The 23058-nt window shown below is 38.0% G+C and overlaps 1 protein-coding gene across 10 annotated transcripts in view; it reads left to right on the top strand.

Annotated features, from left to right (window-relative positions):
- The window catches only part of LOC136858058 (band 7 protein AGAP004871), a 493935-nt gene that overhangs the window by 450733 nt on the left and 20144 nt on the right, over window positions 1–23058 (top strand). For all 10 annotated transcript variants that reach the window (XM_067137306.2, XM_067137302.2, XM_067137307.2 and 7 more), the window contains one exon: window positions 18920–19031. In XM_067137306.2, the coding sequence (XP_066993407.1) occupies window positions 18920–19027 (108 nt within the window). In that variant the 3' untranslated portion in view covers window positions 19028–19031. The remainder of the gene's footprint in view (window positions 1–18919; window positions 19032–23058) is intronic.

Raw genomic sequence — 23058 nt, 5'->3', positions numbered from 1 at the left:
GCAACTTCCAGAATACAGCGATTGAAGTAAATGGAACCACATGATATTAAAAAATACAATATTGAGTGAAATTTAACTGCGCTTTCAGATAATCGTGCTACATAATGGAAACAAGAGGGAAATCAGAAATTATAAAACTTGACGCAGAGGCCAGTTTTACTTACTCCCACACAAAAAACACTTCTGGTGAGGGGTAGAGAAAAAACTAGCATACATCAAGCGACATGTAGTGACTGGAGGCAAACCCCAAGGGAAATAAAATTAATGTACTAATTACACTGCTCACAAAACCAAAAGAAAAGGGGAATTGCCTCCAAAATCAAACTGTGAGGCTCAGCAGAAAAGCTAAGGTGTCTTAAAAATTGAGTGGCGAGTCTAGGAGAGTAGGGACAAACTCGTATGTGAAAGTGAACCAAACATTGGATTTAAACTAAGGTGGAAATAAAACCAACAGTGCTTACCCAAGGCGGGCCATCCCGGGTGGGACGATCGCAGAAATGCATCCAACTTGTTGGACAGGTGAGAAGCGAAAGAGGATGGAAGTTTGCCTCGCTCTCTCGAGGAGGGCGAAGCTGGCCATGGACCGATCATCAGGTAATCAATCAGGCCACAGAAGCTTACCTCTCACCACCTAGATTCACCAATCAAAACTGTTGTTATTTTCTCCAACGTAAATGACTATCAAGAACCTTCCATCTTATGAAACTCTTGAAGACGTTGCACCCGACTACCGCGTTCAGTAGGGGAGTGAAAGAAAACTCTGACTACTCATGGTGATCTCATGGTATATCTTGTTGAATCTAAGCTTAACGTGGAGTCAGAGAAAGGATACGGTGTTCCACAGCTGTGACTTATCGATATCTCAGGTGGACCGTCTCCACCCACGTACCAAACGATACGAAAGATAAAAAGAAAATGCAATTCACTTAAATCTACATCCTTAACTTATAACCTTGCCACATGGTAAATTTTTAACTAAAATGGTTTATTAAATAACTAGAATATCTTGGAAAGAGGAAAAATTACTGTGATATAAAATCATTTCATAATACTTAATGTTCAAATAAAATTCATGGGAAATATTATTTACAGTACAGTAGTCCTTTATCTTCTAAGTATGACCATGCACTTTCTTTAAGATTAGCCAACCAACATACAATACCTATGTCGTAATGATTAGCTTCACTTCCTTACCAACATGTATCCACTAATATGTAGATTACTCGAAACAAAACTGTTCTCACCATGACTATTTATTAATTTCCTAATTTGATTTTGTATACTAGATCATAACTTATCTTTCTATGACTACGTTTGAAATGTCGTGCTAAGTTCCACTCCTTCCCTAAACAGCAAAATCTTGCATCTACTAACATGTTCTTAATTTACTGGGATATTTCAATCTTATCATAATCTCCAAAATGAAATTTTCTAACTGACTTCTAAGTCTACCAATTCTTATTTGATTACAGCTTTTATTTTAAAATCGTGCTCCAACATCAATGTAGTGTAACACTCCGTTGCCTGTATACAGCTCTTTAAATTCAATGAACAGCTTGGCTATGACTATCGCACAACAACATTAAGTTATTTCAACCTTTTTCTCAGTATATTATAACATTAGACACATATGAGATGTTCGTTATAAGTGTCACCGAACATGTTAATCTTTATTACATGGATATGCCCACAATGTAAGTTGGACCAGGCTTAGCATTCACTATTCTCGATCAGGTATGTCCTCATATACTTCTATGTTCCCTCGATGAAATTCCTTAATACTTCAATGTAGTCTGTACATGACCCAATCTTAAGCTACTTACATCTCGTATCCCAAACTATTTCTTCTGTGCATTGCTAATACTAATTCTCTTCGACGATTATACACTTCATTTAGTACAACTCGCGGCTTACATATTTCAATTTTAATCCTTCTCTGTATATGCTCATTTCTTCTTCATTGTCTCATTTTCATAAATACATCTCCCTCGACGAGGCATACACAACTATAGCTATTTAATTTACACTGGATCATATTATTATTCCATTCTGAGGACATCTAACTCCCGAGTTTACCAACACATTGCTCCTTGCTTTTCAATGACAACGAAAACACATATCTGCCTGCATATCCATACTTAACCCTACGTATGCTTTTCATGCTAAACATTAGGTTGCCTTATACATTATAATATCTAGTTCTCAAACATTGCTTTTTTTTTTTTTGACGTAAACTTTACCTATTCAATGTTATCAAGGTAACGTGTGCAATGTGCATATCTACAGCATCATATGCATTCTATAGGCATAGAAAACTGCTCCATTCTTATTAATAGGCTCTGATTTAGGTTAATATGCGAGAGCTTAATTTAAAATTTACTTTACATTGAAATATATCCATACTACAACTACATACTCTGTTTTTGGGTTAGCGACATTTTGTATATATTTTATTTCAAGTAAGAATTGTAATTTATGGGAACTTAGCTCAATCATTCTCCGGTTTGGGCGACTCAGCTGCCATCCATCCTTGGGTTGTTATCCTCTCGGCCGCTTGGAAAACCATTCATTCCTTCTCAGGCGGGACCGATCCTGCGGTGTCGAACACATCTCTAGGGCCACCCACTGCACATTTAACTGGAATTCATGACGATCTTCTTGCTTTAAGTCATGTTAAAGAAGAAATATACAGATGAAATACGGGAATTCATATCGATATCCTTATACAACAGATAGTATATATTGCTTTTCTGACTCTGATGTTCTCTATAAGACTGCTCTGAATTGTATGAAGAGAATCTTGGTATTGCTTCCAATCTGGAGTTCATTTCCAAGGTGATCAGTTTTCAACAATCTGCTTGTTTATCCGTGATAAATGTCTATTTTCTCTTTTTTCTTCTTGAATATATCTGGGCGATGTTGTAGTCCTGCAATCCGTTTTTGTTTAACAATCTAGCTCACTTTCCTTTGTCTTCTTCTCCACTGCCGAATTGATCACGCTCTTCTTCTCGAAGTTAGGCCCGTATTAGCTTCTAAATCATACTCTTTTTCACCTTCGCTCTGCCTAAATGCATTTCGTGTAACTTCATTCAACCATTAGGCAACATTTTTTTACATGACGTAAAATGCAATGGCACAACATAGAACGTCTTTCTAGAATCGATAGGAGCAGACACCCCCTATTCCGAAAGTCCAAGTTACAAAGGTTTCTTGATGTTACAAAATATCACCCAACAATAACAACCCTTTACAATTTTCGTTGTTACATAATATCACCCAACAATAATGAAAACAACCCTTTACAATAGTTACGTTTCCAAATGACTGTCTTCTATAAGTCCACATGTTTTTCTTTTTCTTTCTCTATCAAACAGTCCAAATACAATACATTTTTCTCTTTTCTTTCCCTACGAATCCTCTCACACCTACAAAGGCTTTTTAATTAAAGAAGACCAAAACAAAAAGTCACATTGCCTCAGAATCAAAAAGTGTATCAGGCAGTGTTCAACTATATATTTGATTTTGCTGTGTGCTGCTCTGCAGGCCAGTAAACAAAGGGAGTATGAGTAGCTCTGATATCATTGTGCCATAAGCACTGAGTGAGCTAACCGCTCCATCCAGTCGATTGTTACAGTGTGCGTTGCCACTCTTCCGTTTATTTGAAGTGTTTTTACTATAATCGAGTGTGATGACTGTGTTTCAGTATACGGTAGTGTATATGGTATAACATCACAAGTAGAAACCGAAACTCTAGATTTTCAAATTGAAGATAGTCAGTGTGGTACAGTTTTTCAAGGGGAAACATTTTTCTTCTGGTAAGGGAGCTACTGTGTATTCAGTGTATTTTAAAAATACAGACTATGATGAAACACTAAATTTGAAAATGAAGTTGATGCCTATGGAAAAGCTATAAGATCAAAAATTGAATTAGGGGCTGTTCCTTCAATAAGATGTCCGGTGTCAGATGGATTTACTTCTTATGCAGGAATGCTAATTCATACAGAAGCTACTTCATAAAAAACACACTGTGGGAATACTCGTTAGTAACTAAAAAGAGCTGGTCGGAAAGGTATGAGAGTAAAAGATGTAGGGAGTTCGTTGACACAGCATTTAAAAAAGGAATAACGACAAGGCACCTGCACTCTTTGAAATTTGTTACATTTGTAAAAGTAAAGTGAAAAAACATTTCACATTACATTCAAGGAACTATGTTGTGTTTAAAAACACTTTGCGATTATGAAGTGGGTTGATATTCCCACTCAACGGAAGGATAGAACTGGAAGGAAATGTCCTAATAGTATCAGCATTATTGTTGTTAGACATTCTGTTTGAGCCTTTTTGGTCATTCTGCAAGTCCAGTAACTTACATTTGATGTCATGAACTGTATACAACATGATAGAATTATTCACAGAGTAACTAGTCCGATAGTGGAGGATGCTTGGGATCAAGAACGGATTATTGATTGTTTAAAAAGCAATGCCAAACCGATTTGGTTAGCCAGAGATGACCAGAACAATTCTCCCTGGTTCAGCCAGACATATAGTGTATTCACTCTTGGATATAAGTATGGGCTGTATATCTCATTTGGAACTTTTTCAGAGGGTGATGGTGAAAAGTGATCTTGAAAGGGCTGCCTGTGAAACCATTGTGAAAAACATTGTACAGAAGGAAATTTATAATACAAAACTCTTCCTTTCCAACAGACACAAAGGAGTAAGGTGTTTACTAAGAACGCAGTATCCTGATATCGAACATTAATTTGACTTTTGGCAAATATCAAAAAGTCTGATGAAAAAGCCGAAAGCTGTCAGTAAAACACACCCATCCGCTGTATAGCTTATGCTAACAGCTATAAAGATTCTTTCATTGAACGTATAATCAGAAAGATTAGACATTGTCCGCAAAGCACGCTTAGCAGAGATAAACCCAGCCACAATTCTTATTCAACTTTCACATTTAATGACAACATTTATAAAGTCACGAATATATTTAAAAAGAATAAGGTAAAGATTTTTTTTTTTTTTTTGCTAGTTGCTTTACGTCGCACCGACTCAGATAGGTCTTATGGCGATGATGGGACAGGGAAGGGCTAGGAGTGGGAAGGAAGCGGCCGTGGCCTTAATTAAGGTACAGCCCCAGCATTTGCCTGGTGTGAAAATGGGAAACCACGGAAAACCATTTTCAGGGCTGCCGACAGTGGGGTTCGAACCTGCTGTCTCCCGAATACTGGATACTGGCCGCACTTAAGCGACTGCAGCTATCGAGCTCGGTAAGATATATTTTCGTACTCATAACAGGAGTACTGAGGTCATACATAATGCAGCCACTAAAAATAAATCCAACCCTTATCTCAGATCAGGAGTGTATAGATTTCAGTGCAATGACTGTGGCAGCTCCAATCGTGGGCAAACTGGGCACAACTTCAAGATAAGATATGCTGAACATGTTAATGCCGTGAGATACAATAGATTCTCTGCTGTAGGCCAACATGTCCATGAATTAAAACACAATTTCACAAGCTTGGAGCAAGACATTCAAAAACTAGAGAATTTAAGTAAAGTACCATTGCTGGATGCTACTGAATTATGTTATATCCATCTAGACCAGTATTTCAATGCAAATCTCAATCTAAATGATATATCCGAGACACCGAAACTTCCTTATAGCATTTTTCAAAAATGTTCAAATTCCAAACAAGAATTTAGTTTTACGTATTATACGTAACAAGTTTTCCCAACATTCGTTTCGTAGTCCACGCCCACCAGATCCCCTCCACATGCCTGCCCCACATAACCTGCTTCGGCCTACCCCTACCGCCCCTCCTTTGTTCCGTCCAGATATGCATACCTAACTCGAGCTGTTCATTGTTTACTGCACGTTACTTGCAATACGATCGGTCTACGACCGTATGAGGTGAGTCTTGCATACATTTATATTATTGAGTAGAGCCTCAACACTTTCTGCTTCGAATCATTAATACTTACTTACTGGTCGGTGCTACAGTCTTTGTAGGTCCTTGGCCTCCTTTATCACCTGCCTCCATTCATCTCAGTCCTCAGCTTTTCTTTTCCAACGTTTAACTCCTAACTTTCTAAGGTCATCCTCAACATCATCAATCCATCTTTTCCTGGGTCTTCCTCTCCTCCTCCTTCCATCAAGTTTTCCTATAAACACCTTTTTAACGGTGCAGGTTTCTGCCATTCTCTGAACATGACCGGCCCACCTAATTCTTCCCTGCTTAATTTTAGTAACAATATCTGGCTGGCCAAACAGTCCTTGCAGCTCTACATTTGTCCTCATTCTCCACCCATCCTGATCTCTTACTGCACCGAATATCTTTCTCAATATCTTTCTTTCCCACCGTAACAGCCACTGTTCTTCTCTGGCGGTCATCACCCAGCATTCTGATCCATACATAACTATTGGTCTTAGTACTGTTGTGTATATTTGAATTTTTTGTATTCCTGCTGACATTCCTGGATTTAAACATATTTTGCAAGGCGTAAAAGCATCGGTTTCCACTTGTTATCCTCTCCTGTATTTCCACGGAGGTTTTATTTTCCTCTGTTATTATAGATCCTAGATATTTGAAAGATGTGACTCTTTGATATTCCTTCCCATTTAATCTTACTGTGGTCCTTCCTCTTACTCCCTCTGTGTCTCCCATCTTCATATATTTTGTTTTGTTTATATTCACTTCTAGTCCTAAGTCCCGTGCTTTCTCTTCTAATACTGAGTAGTTCTCTTCAAGAGCTCTTTCATTTCTTGCGATTATTGCTACATCATCAGCATATGCTGTCACTTGTACTAATCTGTTCAAAATGGTTCCCGCTGGGTTGATGGGCAACTGGCGGATTACTTTTTCCAATGCTAGGTTAAAAAGCACTGTGGAAAGTACGTCTACCTGTCTTAGTCCTCTCTCCACTAAAAACTCCTCTGACAGATCTTGCTCCACTCTCACCTTGCATACTGTTGTTTTCAAGGTCATTTCTGTTAATCTAATCAATTTCCTCGGGATTCCAAATTCCTTCATAATCTTGTAAATTTTACCCCTATCTAGACTGTCATATGCCTGTTTAAAATCAACATACAGCTGATGTAGCTGTTTGTCATATTCATAAAACTTCTCTAGCACCTGTCGCAATATAAATATCTGATCCAGAGTAGAGCGATGTTTTCTAAAGCATGCTTGGTAATCCCCTAATATTCTTTCCATCCATAATTCCAATCTTAAGGCTAGTACCTTACCAAAAACCTTGTACGTTCCATCCAGCAAGGTGATCCCTCGATAATTTCCACATACTGCCTTATCTCCCTTCCTATGTATTGGGTAAATTATACCCAATGTCCAATCCTTGGGTATTTCCTCCTTTATCCAAACCTCCTTAATCAATTCATAAACAGCCTTTTCTATTCCCTCTCCCCCATATCTCAACAGCTCTGACTCCATTCCATCTTCACCTGGGGCTCTATTGTTCTTTAATGCATTAATTGCAGCTTTGACCTGTTCTAAGTCTGGCTGTTTTACTGATTCCTCTTCCAATTCTCTTTCTTCCCCATCAACATTTATATTTACCTCCTCTGTATCATCTTCATTATTTCCATTGAGTAACTCGTAAAAATACTCCTGCCATCTTCCAAGCACTTTGCTTTTATCACCCAGAAGGTTTCCATCTTTATCCTTGAAGAATACAGCTCTTGGTTGAAATCCTCTCTTAAGGTCTTTTGTTCTTTCATAGAACTTTTGTCATTTCTATCCTTCATTTCATCCAGTTCTTCAATTCTATTTCTTTCAAAAGCTCTTTTCTTATATCTCATATCTTATCTGCTCTTCTTCGTTTCTCTCTATACTCTTCTACTGTTTGTCTTGTTCTCCTTTGAAGCATTCTGTTCCTAGCATCATTCCTCTCTTGGATTAATGTTGAACATTCCTCATCAAACCATTGTGCTCTCTTTACCAATTTCTTCTTTCCCAGGGTACTATCTGCAACTTCACTGATAGTAGTTTTCAGTATCTCCCATTTCTCTTCCACTTCTCCTTTCTCCCATAATTCCCTTTTTATTTCCAAAGATTCAGCCATTTTCTTTTTGTATTTCTCTTGCAATTCCACATTTTTTAGACCTTCAATATTGTGCTTTGCCTTTCTTCTTACTTTTTCCATTCTTGCCAAATCTATTTTTTGTCTGTACTTGACTCTAACAAGATAATGGTCTGTATCTGCATCAGCACCTCTGCAGCTTCTAACATCCATAATATCTGATGCATGTTGCCGGTCTATGATAACATGGTCTATTTGATTTCTTGTCACACCATCTGGTGAAATTCAGGTCTCCTTGTGACTGTTTTTCCTAGGATGCCAAGTACTTTTAATTATCATCTGCTTTCCACTCACAAAATCAATCAATCTCAATCCGTTATCATTACTTACTTCATGCAGGCTTTCTTTCCCTACTAAGTGTTTGTACACCTCTTCTCTTCCAATTTTTGCATTTAAATCTCCAAGGATAATTTTCACATCGTGTCTTTGAACTTTATTAAGTTCTTCCTCCAATTTAGTATAAAATGCATCTTTCTTCTCATCTTCTGCCTCCTCAGTAGGTGCGTACACACAAAACACAGTTACGTTGAAGAATTTTGCCCTAATTCTCACAGAGCACATCCTATCATTGATTGGAGTAAAGTTGATCACGCTTTGCTTTACCGACTTATGTATGAGGAATCCTGTGCCATTACTGCCTGCTTCTTCTCCACTGTACATCAAGATATGTTGTCCAGACATCATCATCCCTTGCCCTTTCCATCTTAGTTCCTGTAGAGCTGCTATTTTCACTCCATACTTAACCATTTCATTCCTTAATTCTTTCAACTTGCCAGGTCTCTTCAATGTCTTAACATTCCACTTTGCTAATATAATATCCTTTTTCCTTCTCTTTAGCCATTTTTCTCGCCGGTTCGTCACTAGGTTTTCCAGTCCTGCTTTATTCATTCTTAAGGTATCCGTAACAGTTTTTTTTTTACGAGGTAGGGAAGTTAACCCTACGCTCAACCCCCAACCTGGAGGACCAGGGTATCACTCTTAGTCTGGATCATCACCTTAGACCTGTCCGGCTTGGGTGGCCCTACCAGGAGCAGATGCTCCCGCCGGCATAGCTCTAAGGATCATTTGACCACGCAAGCCTCCAATAAACACCCGGCAGCCTTCGTCAAGGTGGTGATACCTTCGGGAGGTTCGAATTGTTAATAGTGTTTTTTAATTTATTTTTTACACGTTCCACATTTGAACTCAGAAGCATAGATCTTATATACACCTTAAGGAGCTATTCATATGTTTCCACCTCATAGGCCTTAGATATAGAAGAATTCCGGCATACCTGAATTTTATCCAACAATATTAACGATTTTTAAGATGACTCTGCAGTTTATGAACCGTAGTTGAAACGACACAAACTGTTTTATTAATGTAAACCACACATCAAACTTAATGAAACTACTGTATATCCGCAGGGACATCAATCAACTTGAAAACTGTTCAGTATATGTTTGACTCGCAAGTCTTCTACATGTTCAATAAGTTTTTATTAGGTGTCATTGTTTTTATTGTAGATTTCATAGGGTTTTATATTACACACAAATTAAGGCATATCATGAGTTTTATATAATTTGCCTACTTTCCGTTTCTTTGTGCAGCTGAAGATGACACAAAAAATGTGTCGAAACTAGTACTGTATATAATTAGTATGTTGTAATTACATCTATATAACAACATTAAAAGTTTATTTATTGTAATGATTTCTTGTCATACTTAATGATTACCAATTTCCTTGAGTTTTTAGAGCTTGTTCCCATTCTCTCATGATTTTGTCAAGGGCTATGTTAAAGAGCAGTGGGGAAAGTCCATCTCCTTGTCGGACACCAGTTTTTATCTGAAATTTTTCAGATATATTTCCCATGAATTTTACTTGGGAGGTTGTGTTGGTGAGAGTTAGTCAGATGATTTTTTGAGTCTTGTTGTCCAGTCCATATTCACTCAGTGTTTGGAAGAGGAATTGCTGGTCAATGGAGTCGTATGCTTTCTGGAAGTTCACGAAGGTGCAGATTCTGGGTTGTTTTCTTGTGTGTCGTAGTTTCAAGATGATTTTCAGGTTGAGTATCTGTTCTGCACAGGATCTGTGGGGCCTGAAGCCTGCTTGGTATTCGCCTATGAGTGGTTCTAGTTGTTCTTGTGTTCTATGGAGGAGGGCTGCGAAGAGGATTTTGTATGCGACTTGCACCAGGGAAATTCCCCTGTAATTGTTCCCATCTGTTCGGTCACCTTTTTTGTGAAGTGGAACTAGGAGGGCATTTGTCCAATTTTCTGGTAGTTTTTCCATTGTCCAAATTTCTTGTGTGATTTGTGTGAGTTCTTGGAGAGAATTCTTTCCTAGATGTTTAAGAAGCTCTGCCACGATGCCGTCGTCTCCAGATGCCTTGTTCTTTTTCAGTCGTTGCATGTGTCGGTGTATTTCCTGTTGTGTAGGTGGAGATGAGTCTGGGTTTGGGTTCGGGTGGGGTTTATGTGGAAACCTTTCCGTTGGTTCTGGGTAGTTGAGTAGTGACTTGAAGTATCTCGAGAGTTCTTTGGTGTTTTCATCATCTGTGAGTGCCAATTTTCCGTTTTGTTTTCTGAAGCAGAGGTTCTTGGGCGTGTACCCATTTAATCTGTTGCGGAAGACGCTGTAAAAAATCTCTGGTGTTGTAGTTGCGGAAGTCCTGTTCGGCCAACTTCAGTTGGTCTTCCAGGTATTTCCTCTTGGTTTGTCTGATGAGTTTAGAGGTCTGTCTGCGGACTTCGCAGAATTTTTCTTCGTTTTCAGGTGTACGGTTGCTGATGAACTTCTGGTATGCGTTTTTTCTATTCAATATGGCTTGGTCACATTCGGTGTTCCAAAACGGGTGTCTGCTCCTTTTTTGTAGTGGGATTTGCTCTGATGCACTCTTCATGATTTTGTCATGGAATTCATTCTAAGTTTTGGCTGGGATTTTTTCCCATGTTTCCCTGAGATTTGATGTTTTTATTTGTGTTGTGTCCAATTTTTTGTTTGCCTTGGATTTCTGGTAGAAGCGTTTTGGGTAAATATCACTTTGATTCTCGTTAGATGATGGTCCGAGTCAATGTTGGCTCCTCTGTGGACTTGGATGTTGTGTACTTCTTTTTGTGCTGGGAAGGAGATGGCGACATGATCGATCTGGTGTTTGCCGCATTAGGTGTTGGGGTATTTTAAAGATAAAAATTTCATTGTTCCGTATTAAAAAGTATCACAGTTAAATTGAAATAATAAATATGGTAGTTCAACCTATTCAATACAAGTAAATAAGAGATGTAGAGATTACATTCTTATTTAATTAAAAGTGGAAATGGTACTGGTTTCGACCCCAGTCTGGGTCATCATCAGCCGATTATAACTCGAAAAACAATGCATAAGTAAGAAAGAACTTAACGGTCAAGTCCACACAATATCAGTTGAAGAGGCGATATAAAAATGACGGGGCTAGGCACTGTAAAATTCAGACGAAGTGGAATGTAAGTCAATTAAAAGAAGTAATGCGTAATCTTCCGAGCATCAGCACGGCACACGCAATGTTTGGCACTGTCTCACAACGTTCACAAAAAGCAGAGAACAGTTAAATGAGCCAGACTGCATACACCGTCAGGCTCAAAGTCACAACACAATCCAAATATGAAGATCTAAAGTCATGAAGAAGCCGAAGACGAGCAGCTCAACCGAAGTAACTTGCAAGCTCCAGAAGATCTGCGCGGTGTTCACAACGTCAAGTGCTGTAGTTTCATTCGCTGACGGAGATTGAAGGATAGATTAATGATCAAGTATTTGCTTAGTTCACGAAAATATACCTATATATGTATACTTATAATACGATTCAATATAACTGAATACGTAATTATGATCTTGAAGATTTTTAGAACAGTTGACGTGAAAAAACAATAGTGAATAGAAAAAATGGTAAAAAGCGCAATACCGGAAACAAATGAAAACGTGTATGCACAGTGCGCTATTTCTTGAATATAAAAAATTTAGGTTGTGATTGAAGTAGTCAAAATTGGCGGACGCAAGGCATGAGTTTAAATTTGAAAGTGAGGGCCCAAAATGAAGGTGGCAATGTTTTTTTTGTTTTTTTAGGGGTGAAAAGAAAAATAGGATAAATTAATAAAGAAAGAAGATTAGTGGATAAGAAAAGATTAAAAGGTTTTAAAGTTGAAAGGTGGTGAGAGAGGATAAGATAGGGAAGAAGGAGGGGTAGGTTTTTTTTTTAGGGGTGAAAAGAAAAATAGGATAAATTAATAAATAAAGAAAGATTAGTGGATAAGAAAAGATTAAAAGGGTTTAAAGTTGAAAGGTGGGGAGAGAGGTTGAGATAGGGATGAAGGAGGGGTAGTTTAGGGTGGGTTCGGAGGGTGGGTTACTGGAGATATAAAATGTGGGTAGGAACTTTGTAAGGCATGGAAAATTGAATTCAGGTTTTGAAAGTTAGAATTTTTGAGAAGAAGAATTAGGAAGTCAAATAGGATGTTGGGTTTTTCAGAAATGTCGTTTAAGTTGAAATTGGGGTTGAAGTATTCATTTTGGGCCCTCACTTTCAAATTTAAACTCATGCCTTGCGTCCGCCAACTTTCACTACTTCAATCACGACCTAAATTTTTTATATTCAAGAAATAGCGCACTGTGCATACATGTTTTCGTTTGTTTCCGGTATTGTGCTTTTTACCATTTTTTTCTATTCACTATTGTTTTTTCACATCAACTGTTCTAAAAATCTTCAAGATCATAATTACGTATTCAATTATATTGAATTGTATTATAAGTATACATATATAGGTACATTTTCGTGAACTAAGCAAATACTTGATCATTAATCTATCCTTCAATCTCCGTCAGCGTATGAAACTACAGCACTTGACATTGTTAACACCGCGCCGTTCTTCTGGAGCTTGCAAGTTACTTCGGTTGAGCTATTCGTCTTCAGCTTCTTCATGACTTTAGATCTTCATATTTGGATTGTGTTGTGACTTTGTGCCTGACGGTGTATGCAGTCTGGCTCATTTAACTGTTCTCTGCTTTTTGTGAACATTGTGAGACAGTGCCAAACATTGCGTGTGCCGTGCTGATGCTCGGAAGATTACGCATTATTTCTTTTAATTGACTTACATTCCACTTCGTCTGACTTTTACAGTGCCTACCCCCGTCATTTTTATATCGCCTCTTCAACTGATATTGTGTGGACTTGACCGTTAACTTCTTTCTTACTTATGCATTGTTTTTCGAGTTATAATCGGCTGATGATGACCCAGACTGGGGTCGAAACCAGTACCATTTCCACTTTTAATTAAATAAGAATGTAATCTCTACATCTCTTATTTACTTGTATTGAATAGGTTGAACTACCATATTTATTATTTCAATTTAACTGTTGGGGTGATTCCCATGTGAAGAGCTTATTGGGGTTTTTCCGTAGGGATGTTGACATGATTTTCAGGTCGTGTTGTTGACAGAGCTTGATGAGACGTTTGCCGTTTTTGTTGGTCTTTTCGTGTGCTGAGAATCTTCCTGCAGTTTTTCTGTAGCACTTTTCTTTACCAATTTTACCGTTGAAATCATCGAGGAGAATGATTGTGTCTTTTTCAGGCATTTTGATGATTGTGGTTTCAAGTTTGTTCCAGAAGTTTTCTGTTTGTTTCTGATCTTTGCAGTCATTGGTGGGTGCGTGGGCATTTACAAAGGTGTAGTGGCGATTTGCACAGTGAAGTCGCAAGGTCATTAGTCTGTTGTTTATGGGTGTGAGCTCTTCAACAGAGTTCACGATCTTTTTGTGCACGAAAAAGGCCATGCCTAACATTGGTGTGGCTTTTCCTACTGTTCGTGTAGTTTTGCTCTCGGAAATGCGGTAGTTACCATATTCTGATGTCTCCGACTCAGTGAGTCTGGTCTCTTGTACGGTGAGTAGCTGGATTTTTTGCTGATCTAATTCTGATGTTAATCGGAGAAGTTTGCCTACTTGTAGGAGTGTGTTTATGTTTAGCGTGCCGATGTAGAAGGGCGTTTTAATGGGAAGTTTGCCAAAGAGCTCCGACTCTCTCTTTCATGTCAGTCCAGCTCCTCCAGAATCGGAGTGGCCGGTTGCCACCTTCGTTTTCAGTTAAAATTGAAATAGGTGGAATCTCCTTATCAGTTATTTCAATTTTAATTGTGATATTCTTCAATACGGAACAATTAAATTTTTAACTTTAAATTCATTTTCAGTTGGCGGGTGGATTGGTTACCACCTGGAGTAATGTTGTTCTTACTTGCACGAATCATGGTGTGCTTGTTCTCAAGCGATTGGGTTGATCCCGAGGGATTGAATTATAATCAGGTGGGTGAGTTCCTGAAGGTTTTCTGAGGCAGCCGCTCCGACTCGGAGTACAGACGCTGACCTTTTGCCGCACCAAATAGGTGAACAGACACTAATGGATTTATTATTATCCTATGCCGTTGGCCATCTAGTGGCTCTTCCACCTTTAGGGGCAGTTTCCCACTGCAAGGGCAAGAGAGTGCCCTGAACCTCTACCCGCTCATCCGCCCTCTGAAGAGGCCATTGGCACTTGGTAGAGGAGGACCACTTATACCGGTGGTCGCTCAGTTTGTGTACACAGTTGAACGTCATGCCCGGGACATTATTATTATTATTATTATTATTATTATTATTATTATTATTATTATTATTATTATTATTATTATTATTATTATTATTATTATTATTATTATTATTATTTTTTTTTTTTTTTTGATATTAGGTCGTGTAATATTAAATACTAGCTGACGCGTTTTGATCCTGCAACCTAGATCATCTTCAGAGCAATAAGAAAGCAAAATGGCAACTGTCATTCCATAGTAACCAAACTCAAGATAGAGAGAAATATAGTTCATTCCAGGGCCTCCAGAATCACGGAGAAAGATGTTGACGAGTTAACTATGGAGAGTAGCCATGATCTACTCAGTATATAGCCATCACCTTTGTTGAAATTATTCGGGCATTTAGCAGTTTCTATCGCCTCATGAATGATTCTAGGAATAAAATGTTTCTGTTTACAAATGACAGAAGTTGCATAAAAAATTATTTGATAGTCATTATGTATGGCATGTTCTGCCCCAGCAGACTTTTCTGGCTGGCAAAGACGCAAGTGCATGCGATGTTCTTTAACCCTTGTTGCTACTTTCCTACATGTTTGGCCAACATAAACCGATTCACAGGAGCAAGGAATTATATATATTCCAGCGTGCGCTGGTTACTATGGAGTGACAGTTACCATTTTGCTTTGTTATTGCTCTGAAGACGATCCTGGTCACAGGATCGAAATGCGTCAGCTGGTATTTAATATTATACGACCTAATATCCCCAAATAATTATCACAATGTCATTTAGTGGTCGTGAAAGTCTACGTATTAAGATTATCGTTGTTATTATTATTATTATTATTATTATTATTATTATTATTATTATTATTATTCCAGACTGAGTGGTTCAGACGGTTGAGGTGCTAGACTTCTGACCCCAACTTGGTAGGTTCGATCCTGGCTCAGTCCGGTGGTATTTGAAGGTGCTCAGATACGTCTGCTTTGTGTCGGTAGATTTGCTGGCATGTAATAGAACCTCTGTGTGACAAAATTCCGGCACCTCGGCGTCTCTGAAAACCATCTCAAAGTAGTTAGTGGGACATAAAGCAATAACATTATTTATTATTATTATCCTGCAAGTGTATATTAAAAGTAAATTTACATCCTCGTAGTGTAGCTCTTTTCAGGCACACCTATGGAGGTGAGCTTCCCTTCTGCCAAACTTAAATTTCTGGCCACTCTGGGAATCAAATCCAGATGGCAGCTAATAGTGCTAACTGTTTCTCTACACGGTGACAGACAGTAAAGTAATAATATACACTATCATTATCTTGCCCTCTTGAGATGGGAAGTGCAGTACATACAGATTTTTACTCTCCTCCAGTCTCTGGTCATTTGAATAAAGACAGAAAATCTTGTAAAAAAAAAAAAAATATATCTTAGATTATGTGTTGTACTTTCATTAAAGATTCTTCACATGTTTCACAACAAATATTTTTTGACAGGAAGTAGGATTAGACTATTACATTTTCTGTCTCTCAATTTTAAGAAAGGAAAAAAAAAAGAAAAAAAAAATTCCTAATTTGTTATATTAAAAGTTGTTCTAAGTAATCCCCTGTCCAGCCATTCAACCCAGGTGCTTCCTAATCCTCTGTGAGCCATGGAAGAAACATTGTCACCATCAGTGAGGGCCAAAATAGAGAGTGAGATTTTGTGTGCTGTTTATGCAACAAGCAACTTGAGTGATTTGGAGGACTGGAGTGAATGAAATTTCAAAGATGTAACATGTTGATGATTTTCATATTGGTATGGACATGACCCTGAATGGAGGGGAAGATTTGGAATCCTGGCATATTCTCCCATAGTTCATCATGAATGTGGTTGTGATGCCTAAAATGTACGGAGTGTGATAATAATTGTTACTGAGATGACAGACGTTATTTTAGATGAGCTGACACATATCAATGGTAAAAGTGTAAGTAGAATTGGTATTATGTTGAAATGAAGGTTGTACTTGGTATGGATTCTTTAGGTATCTCCATAATACCAGTCAGAAAGCAAAGAATAAGATGATGAGAAAAATGAGTCGGCTGCTGGTGAGATGAGATGTTTGTTGGATAGGAGACATTTGTACATAGTGGGATGAGCTTTATTGAGCAGGGAAAGAAACTGATTCAGTAGATGATAAAAGAGCATTTGGACAGAGGGTGGAAGTTTCATACATGTGGGTTGAATAATATAGCCTGTCTGTTCTTGACAGACCCTATCTCAAAGCCAGTTCCCCTTGGCACATGATCACTACCTACATCAGATCTTCAACTCTTAGCCTTGGCTTTGCAACCTGATATGCTGTATCTCATTTTGTGCTCCTCAGCTGTCTTCATGAGACTAGGTTACTAATACCATAGCCTATCTGCAATTGTGGCTCATGCTACAATTTTCAAGTAGAAAAGTGAACAAACAATTTACAAACCCACAAAAATACAATAGTAATATATATGGTATTCATGTATCCTCATCCTTATGCACAGCAAAAAGAGATCATTGAATCAGGACAATGGAACATCTAGACCTGATGACTGATAGCCACAAAACATGAAGATACTGGAAGTGCCTCAACAATGACCATACAGAAATCAACAGGGCACTCTAATATCAGTGCAAAAACCAGTTTGCACATCAGTTACTCCTGAATGGAAAGACAACCCATAAAGGGAGACTGTGCAAAACCCAAAGAAATGATCAGGAAGCATGGAGCAATTTTACTCTACCTTACAGTTTGCTGGAATTGGATAAGGATATTGCAGAATGCAAAACCAAAAGTTTTCAGCTTTCCAGCCTCATGTGAAAAAAATGCCAGTGATTTTCTAAAGACTGGTGTTATGTAGAGTAATTATACTTGTAATTTTTCTGTTTACTTGTAGAAAAAGTAATTTGTAATTGTAACTGAGTAAAATATTTCTCAGGTAACTAATTCAGCCCAATTACTTTTATATTGTACTTTTCCCATCACTGGTTGTGATTTTAAGGACTAAACTTGGACAAGTTTGGATGATCTGAAGATACTCAAAGGATTTGTTACACGAAATTGAAGTCTTGAGATGATGGCCATTTATTAGGCCAATGGTTGTCAAATATTTTGGCATCACAGAACCCTAATCAATAAAAGGAGTGAATGGTGGAACCCCAGTTACAAATTTTTGCACCCTTGTGTTTTGTTGGAAATTGACTTATGCATTATTTATTTTACTGTTCATTCTAGTAAAATAATTATTTGTTACATAATTACATTATAAATTTATATGAAACAAAACAAAAAAAAGCATGGTGCTATAGCCCTAACAGGCCTTGGTCTACCAAGCAACTGCTGCTCAGCCCAAAGACTTGCATATTATGAGGTGGTATGACGCATAGTCAGCATGACGAATCCTCTCCGCCACTATTTTTAGATTTCTAGACAGGGCCACTATCTCGCCATCAGATAGCTCCTCAATTATTCTGACAGGCTGAGTGTACCTCGAACCAGTCCTCAAATTCAGGTAAAAATTCTTGAACCTCTCTAGGTATTGAACCCAGGGCCCCTGGTAAGAGAGAAGCTCACTACCCGTAAACTGCGGGGACAGCATAATATATATAAATAGTAATTAATGGTTGAAAAATTCAAAAATGCATGGAATACGTGTAATGCCCAACATCTCATGGATGAAAACCAAGGGACACAGGTTCTGTGCATCGGTCCAGCTCAGCTAAGCTCGGCTCATCCCTGTTCGGATGGTAGAGCACTGCTGAGCAAGTGAGGGGGAGGGGGGGTGAGGGACGAAGCGAGTGAGACAGGCGTAGGGGGAGAGAGAGAGAGAGAGAGAGAGAGAGAGAAACAGCGCTATAGTTCAATAGTTCAAAATCAAAGATTGGGTTCTGCACTCTGTTCAGCCTAGCAAAGTCGTGTTTTGGACCTTGCACTGTGCATTGCTCCAGTGCATGCATCCTGAGAGGCCTTGGGCTAAGGGGTTCATTATGGGAAAGATATTTGAACATCTGAGGAATAGATTCTAATTTTAATGGATGGAAATTCATTTTTTGAATATATAGCAGGTTTAAGTAAAGGAATCTGATTTTGATTAAGAATAAACACCTTTAGTTTTTAAGTGCTTGATTATTTTATGTATATTTGGTAGAGGCATGACTGTAACAAGAAATTAAATATTTTAACGTTCAGGAGAATTGTTTGTGGTTAATCATTATAGTTAGTTGTGATGTTCTTTTTTTCAGTTGCGCTACCTTCAGACATTGAATACTATATCTGCAGAGAAGAACTCTACAATCATCTTCCCCCTGCCAATGGATATTGTCACACCTTTCTTAGGAATGAAGAAATAAACAGGTATATTCTTTTTATTTTTACTGTCTGTCTCTCTGATTTTCAAACTGGAACACATTAGATGGGAGTGTGGTACATTGCACAGTGGGTGATTTCATCAGTCTAGAGGAACTTGATTCAACTTAAGACCACACAATATAGCAGAGAATAACTGCAAATTAGATAGCTAAATATCCTGTTCGAAAGAAATTGTCAGAAATTCAGATGATGGTCATGAGCAATAGTAGCATACAGGGTCTGAAGTGAGGCAACGAGGTGTGCGGGCTCAGAGCCTTCACCAGATATGCATCATGCTATCAATTTATTTGACTTGTGTCATGCTGTGCTTACATATGATGATCAGTGCAGTGGTGGAATACTATCGCTGGTGTGTTAAGGTGAAGATTTTGTATTTGAACTTTGAATTTCATTGTAGGGTTAGTTCAAAAGCAGCATATGGAGGAAGAGAAATGAACATGATGTTATTTGCAGATGATATTGTGATTTGGGGAGAAGACGACAGGAAGGTTCAAGAACAGTTGAATGTGGTGAATGGGAAGATTGAAGAATGTGGATTGAAAATAAGTGTAGAAAAGAGTAAAACTCTTGTTATGACTAGAGGGGAGAAAGAAGGGAAAGGTCAGATTAGACTTGCAGACAAGCCCCTGGAAGTAGTGGAAACGTTTAAATACCTGGGGAGTGAATTAATGGAGAATGCTCGACTGGATGCTGAGATTAGTAAAAGGATTCAAGCTGGAAGTTGTTTCTATCATAGTGTAAGAAACATGTTATGGGACAAAGATGTGTCAATGGAAGCAAAGGATACTATGTACAAGATGTATTACGTACCCATAACAACTTACGGAGCAGAAACTTGGACAATGACAAAGAAGGATGAGAGTCGAATACAGGCAGCCGAAATGAAATTCTTGAGGAGTATGATACAGAAGAGTAGAAGAGACAAAATAAGGAATGAGAAAATCTGGGAAGAAATTGGAGTGGAAAAAATGAATGATAGAATAGAGAAGAGCCGACTAAGATGGTTTGGGCACATAAAGCGAATGAGCGACGAAAGAATGCCAAAAAAGGTGATGGAAATGCAAATCCAAGGAAGGAGAGGCCGTGGACGACCATGATTGAGATGGAAGGATACCATCCAACGCAGCATTATAGAAAGAAACCTGGACTGGGACACAGTGTTGGAGGAGGAGTGGTGGAAAGACCGAAGAAAGTGGAGAGGAACCATATTTGTCCCTACCCGTCTACAGCTGGATAAAGGGAAATGATGATGATGATGATGATGATGATGATGATGATGATGATGATGATGATGATGATGATGATGATGATGATGATGATGATGATGATGTAGGGTTAGTTCATAATATCATTTTGAAAAGAGTGTATGTTAAAGTTTGGGAAAAATCTAGTTTTTCAATTACAAACAAGGTTTTGACTTGTTGTTCTGTGGTATTCAGGAATCAGATAAATTTTACTTTAACCCCTCAGCGTCGCAGCAATTTAAATAGCTTCCTACCCCGCGGCCGGATGAGAATTCAACTACGCGCGACCGAAATACATCGATTCAATTAAAGCGTTACTACAAGTATAAGAGTAGCCCGATTTTCAAGAAATTTGGAATTCCTTATGACAGAACTATGTACATGCAGATAATTACATAATTGTTTCACATTTCGTTGGTAATTTAGTTCCGTGTGATAGAGTTCGAAGCATTCTTTGAGACAGGGACTCAAGTCACACTCCTGGCAGCAGTACACTGACGTCTTCTTTCCGCCGTGTTTTGAACACAGGATACAATGTCTCTGAGGTTTGGATTTCCAACTCTTGGGTGCTAATTTGCTGATAAAATGTCTTTCCTGCAACCTTGGAACTGTATTATCTGATGCGCGCCGGCCTTGAATATTTCGTTCCCCTCCCTCCCGAGCGTATTTTGTAAACAAACCTTTCACCAGCTGAACCCGATAAGGTAATTGCTCAATATTTGTCTCTGTGACCTGTGTGAGTATTATTAGAGAATTTAGCAATCAGAATTCACCGTTGAAAACTTCTCTTTGACCTGTATAATTATCTATATTCTCTTACACGAAATTTCCAAATACTGTTTCCTTCTCATCGTCACTCTCATCATTTACCACTGCTACATCATCTATTTCATTATCACTGCTGCTTATACTGTCACTACTACTTCCGACTAAACTTTCATCTGAATTATACAGTATTTCAAGCACGTTACTGTCAGTCATACCACGACTGAGCGTGGCGCGTCACACGGACTGGTGAAGCTGCTGCGAGACCGAAAGCAACAGGACGAAACTGAATGAGGGGAATAACATTTATGACGAAACAAACCAACTCGATACATATTTCAGATAAAAGGTCGAAACATCGTCTTTCAAATGAGATATATACCATGAACAACTGGTTCTTATATCGTATGACAGAAAGCAGCACTAACTGAAGCCTACACAGAGCGCTCGTGGAGAGTTATGAAAATATTACAAGCTGAGAAATAAAGACAAATATAATAAATAAACCGCACTCCCAATGTACAAATAGAGCAAAGAATATCACACGAAAAGACAAAATTCTCAGACCATCATTTCTTTATTTTATTCTGTGGGAAAGAATTAAGCAAACAGACTTTAAAAAAGCAAGAGATTAGTGCTCAAACTTATTTGACAAATAATTATCCTTGCAAAAACAACTACATTATAACGATTTTTCAATTCTTATTTACAACACTGATAAACCCGAAACTGTCTTCTTGGAAAAAAAACAATTTGCATATCAGTAACTCCAAAACTCTTCGTGCTATAGCCGTAAATGTGAAACCATGTAAGGGTCTATACCACGTATAGAGGTCAGCGGCTATGGAAGAAAAGAGGGTCTATACCACGTATAGAGGACGGCGCTGAGGGGTTATAGCTTATGTTATATATTAGTGAAAACAATTGAGAAATCTTGTGCAAGTTTGTGCAACAACATTAAAACTTTTGAAAAATTTTAGAATGACATTCAACTGACAAAAGTTTGTTTAGTGTTTCTATGATACCTATTCAAATTTATAATGTTGATAGCAATCATAAATCTGTAATCTGCCAAATACAGCTCCTCCTTCTACCAAATATTGTTGTCCTATAAAGTTTGTTTTTGCAAAAGCAATGGTTGATGTTGTAAAAAAAAAGTGAAATATAAAAAGTAGAAGAACAAATCACCAATTTTATTCCTACCATAATAACTGTAGATGGTAAAGGCCGGGCTGAGTGGCTCAGACGGTTGAGGCGCTGGCCTTCTGACCCCAACATGGCAGGTTTGATCATGGCTCAGTCCGGTGGTATTTGAAGGTGCTCAAATATGTCAGCTTCGTGTCGGTAGATTTACAGGCACGTAAAAGAACTCCTGCGGGACAAAATTCCAGCACCTCGCGTCTCCGAAAACCGAAGAAGTAGTTAGTGGGACGTAAAGCCCATAGCATTATTATTATTATTATTATTAGATGGAAAGGAATTTTTTGTATTATTGATGGAAAAGTCTGTAATTGTGTATCCTCACATGTGTATATGCAAACATGTTATATATGTGGAGCAAAATTGAGGGAGATTAATTACCTTGGTATTCTTTCTCAGAAAAATGTAGATGAAAACTTTTTGACTTTCAGACTTTCACACCAATGATTGCAATACAGCCTGCAAGATTGTTAGAAATGCTGAAATAACTCGGGTAAATGTGGACTTAATAAAGAGATTTAATAATTTTAGAAAAATCGTCAGAAATAACTGGGGTGAATGTAGACTTAATAAAGAGTTTTCAAATAATTTTAGAATGCGTAAATTGTGGCTTCTCGGTTGATACAATACACTCATTGCTCTTTGGAATTGTATTTTAGAGAGTATTCTTTGTACTATATGCCTGTAATTTTGCATGCTAATTGTCACTAAAGGTTTATTTAGATATAATTGGCTGCCTTAAAAGCTGTTAAGAGCAATCAGATTGACTGCAAGACTGGTTAATACAAATATGTGTTTACGTT

This window comes from Anabrus simplex, chromosome 1 (assembly GCF_040414725.1).
Source record: "Anabrus simplex isolate iqAnaSimp1 chromosome 1, ASM4041472v1, whole genome shotgun sequence".
NCBI lineage: Eukaryota > Metazoa > Arthropoda > Insecta > Orthoptera > Tettigoniidae > Anabrus > Anabrus simplex.
Note: the sequence above shows the minus strand (reverse complement) of the source record. Positions and strands in the feature narration are given on the sequence as shown.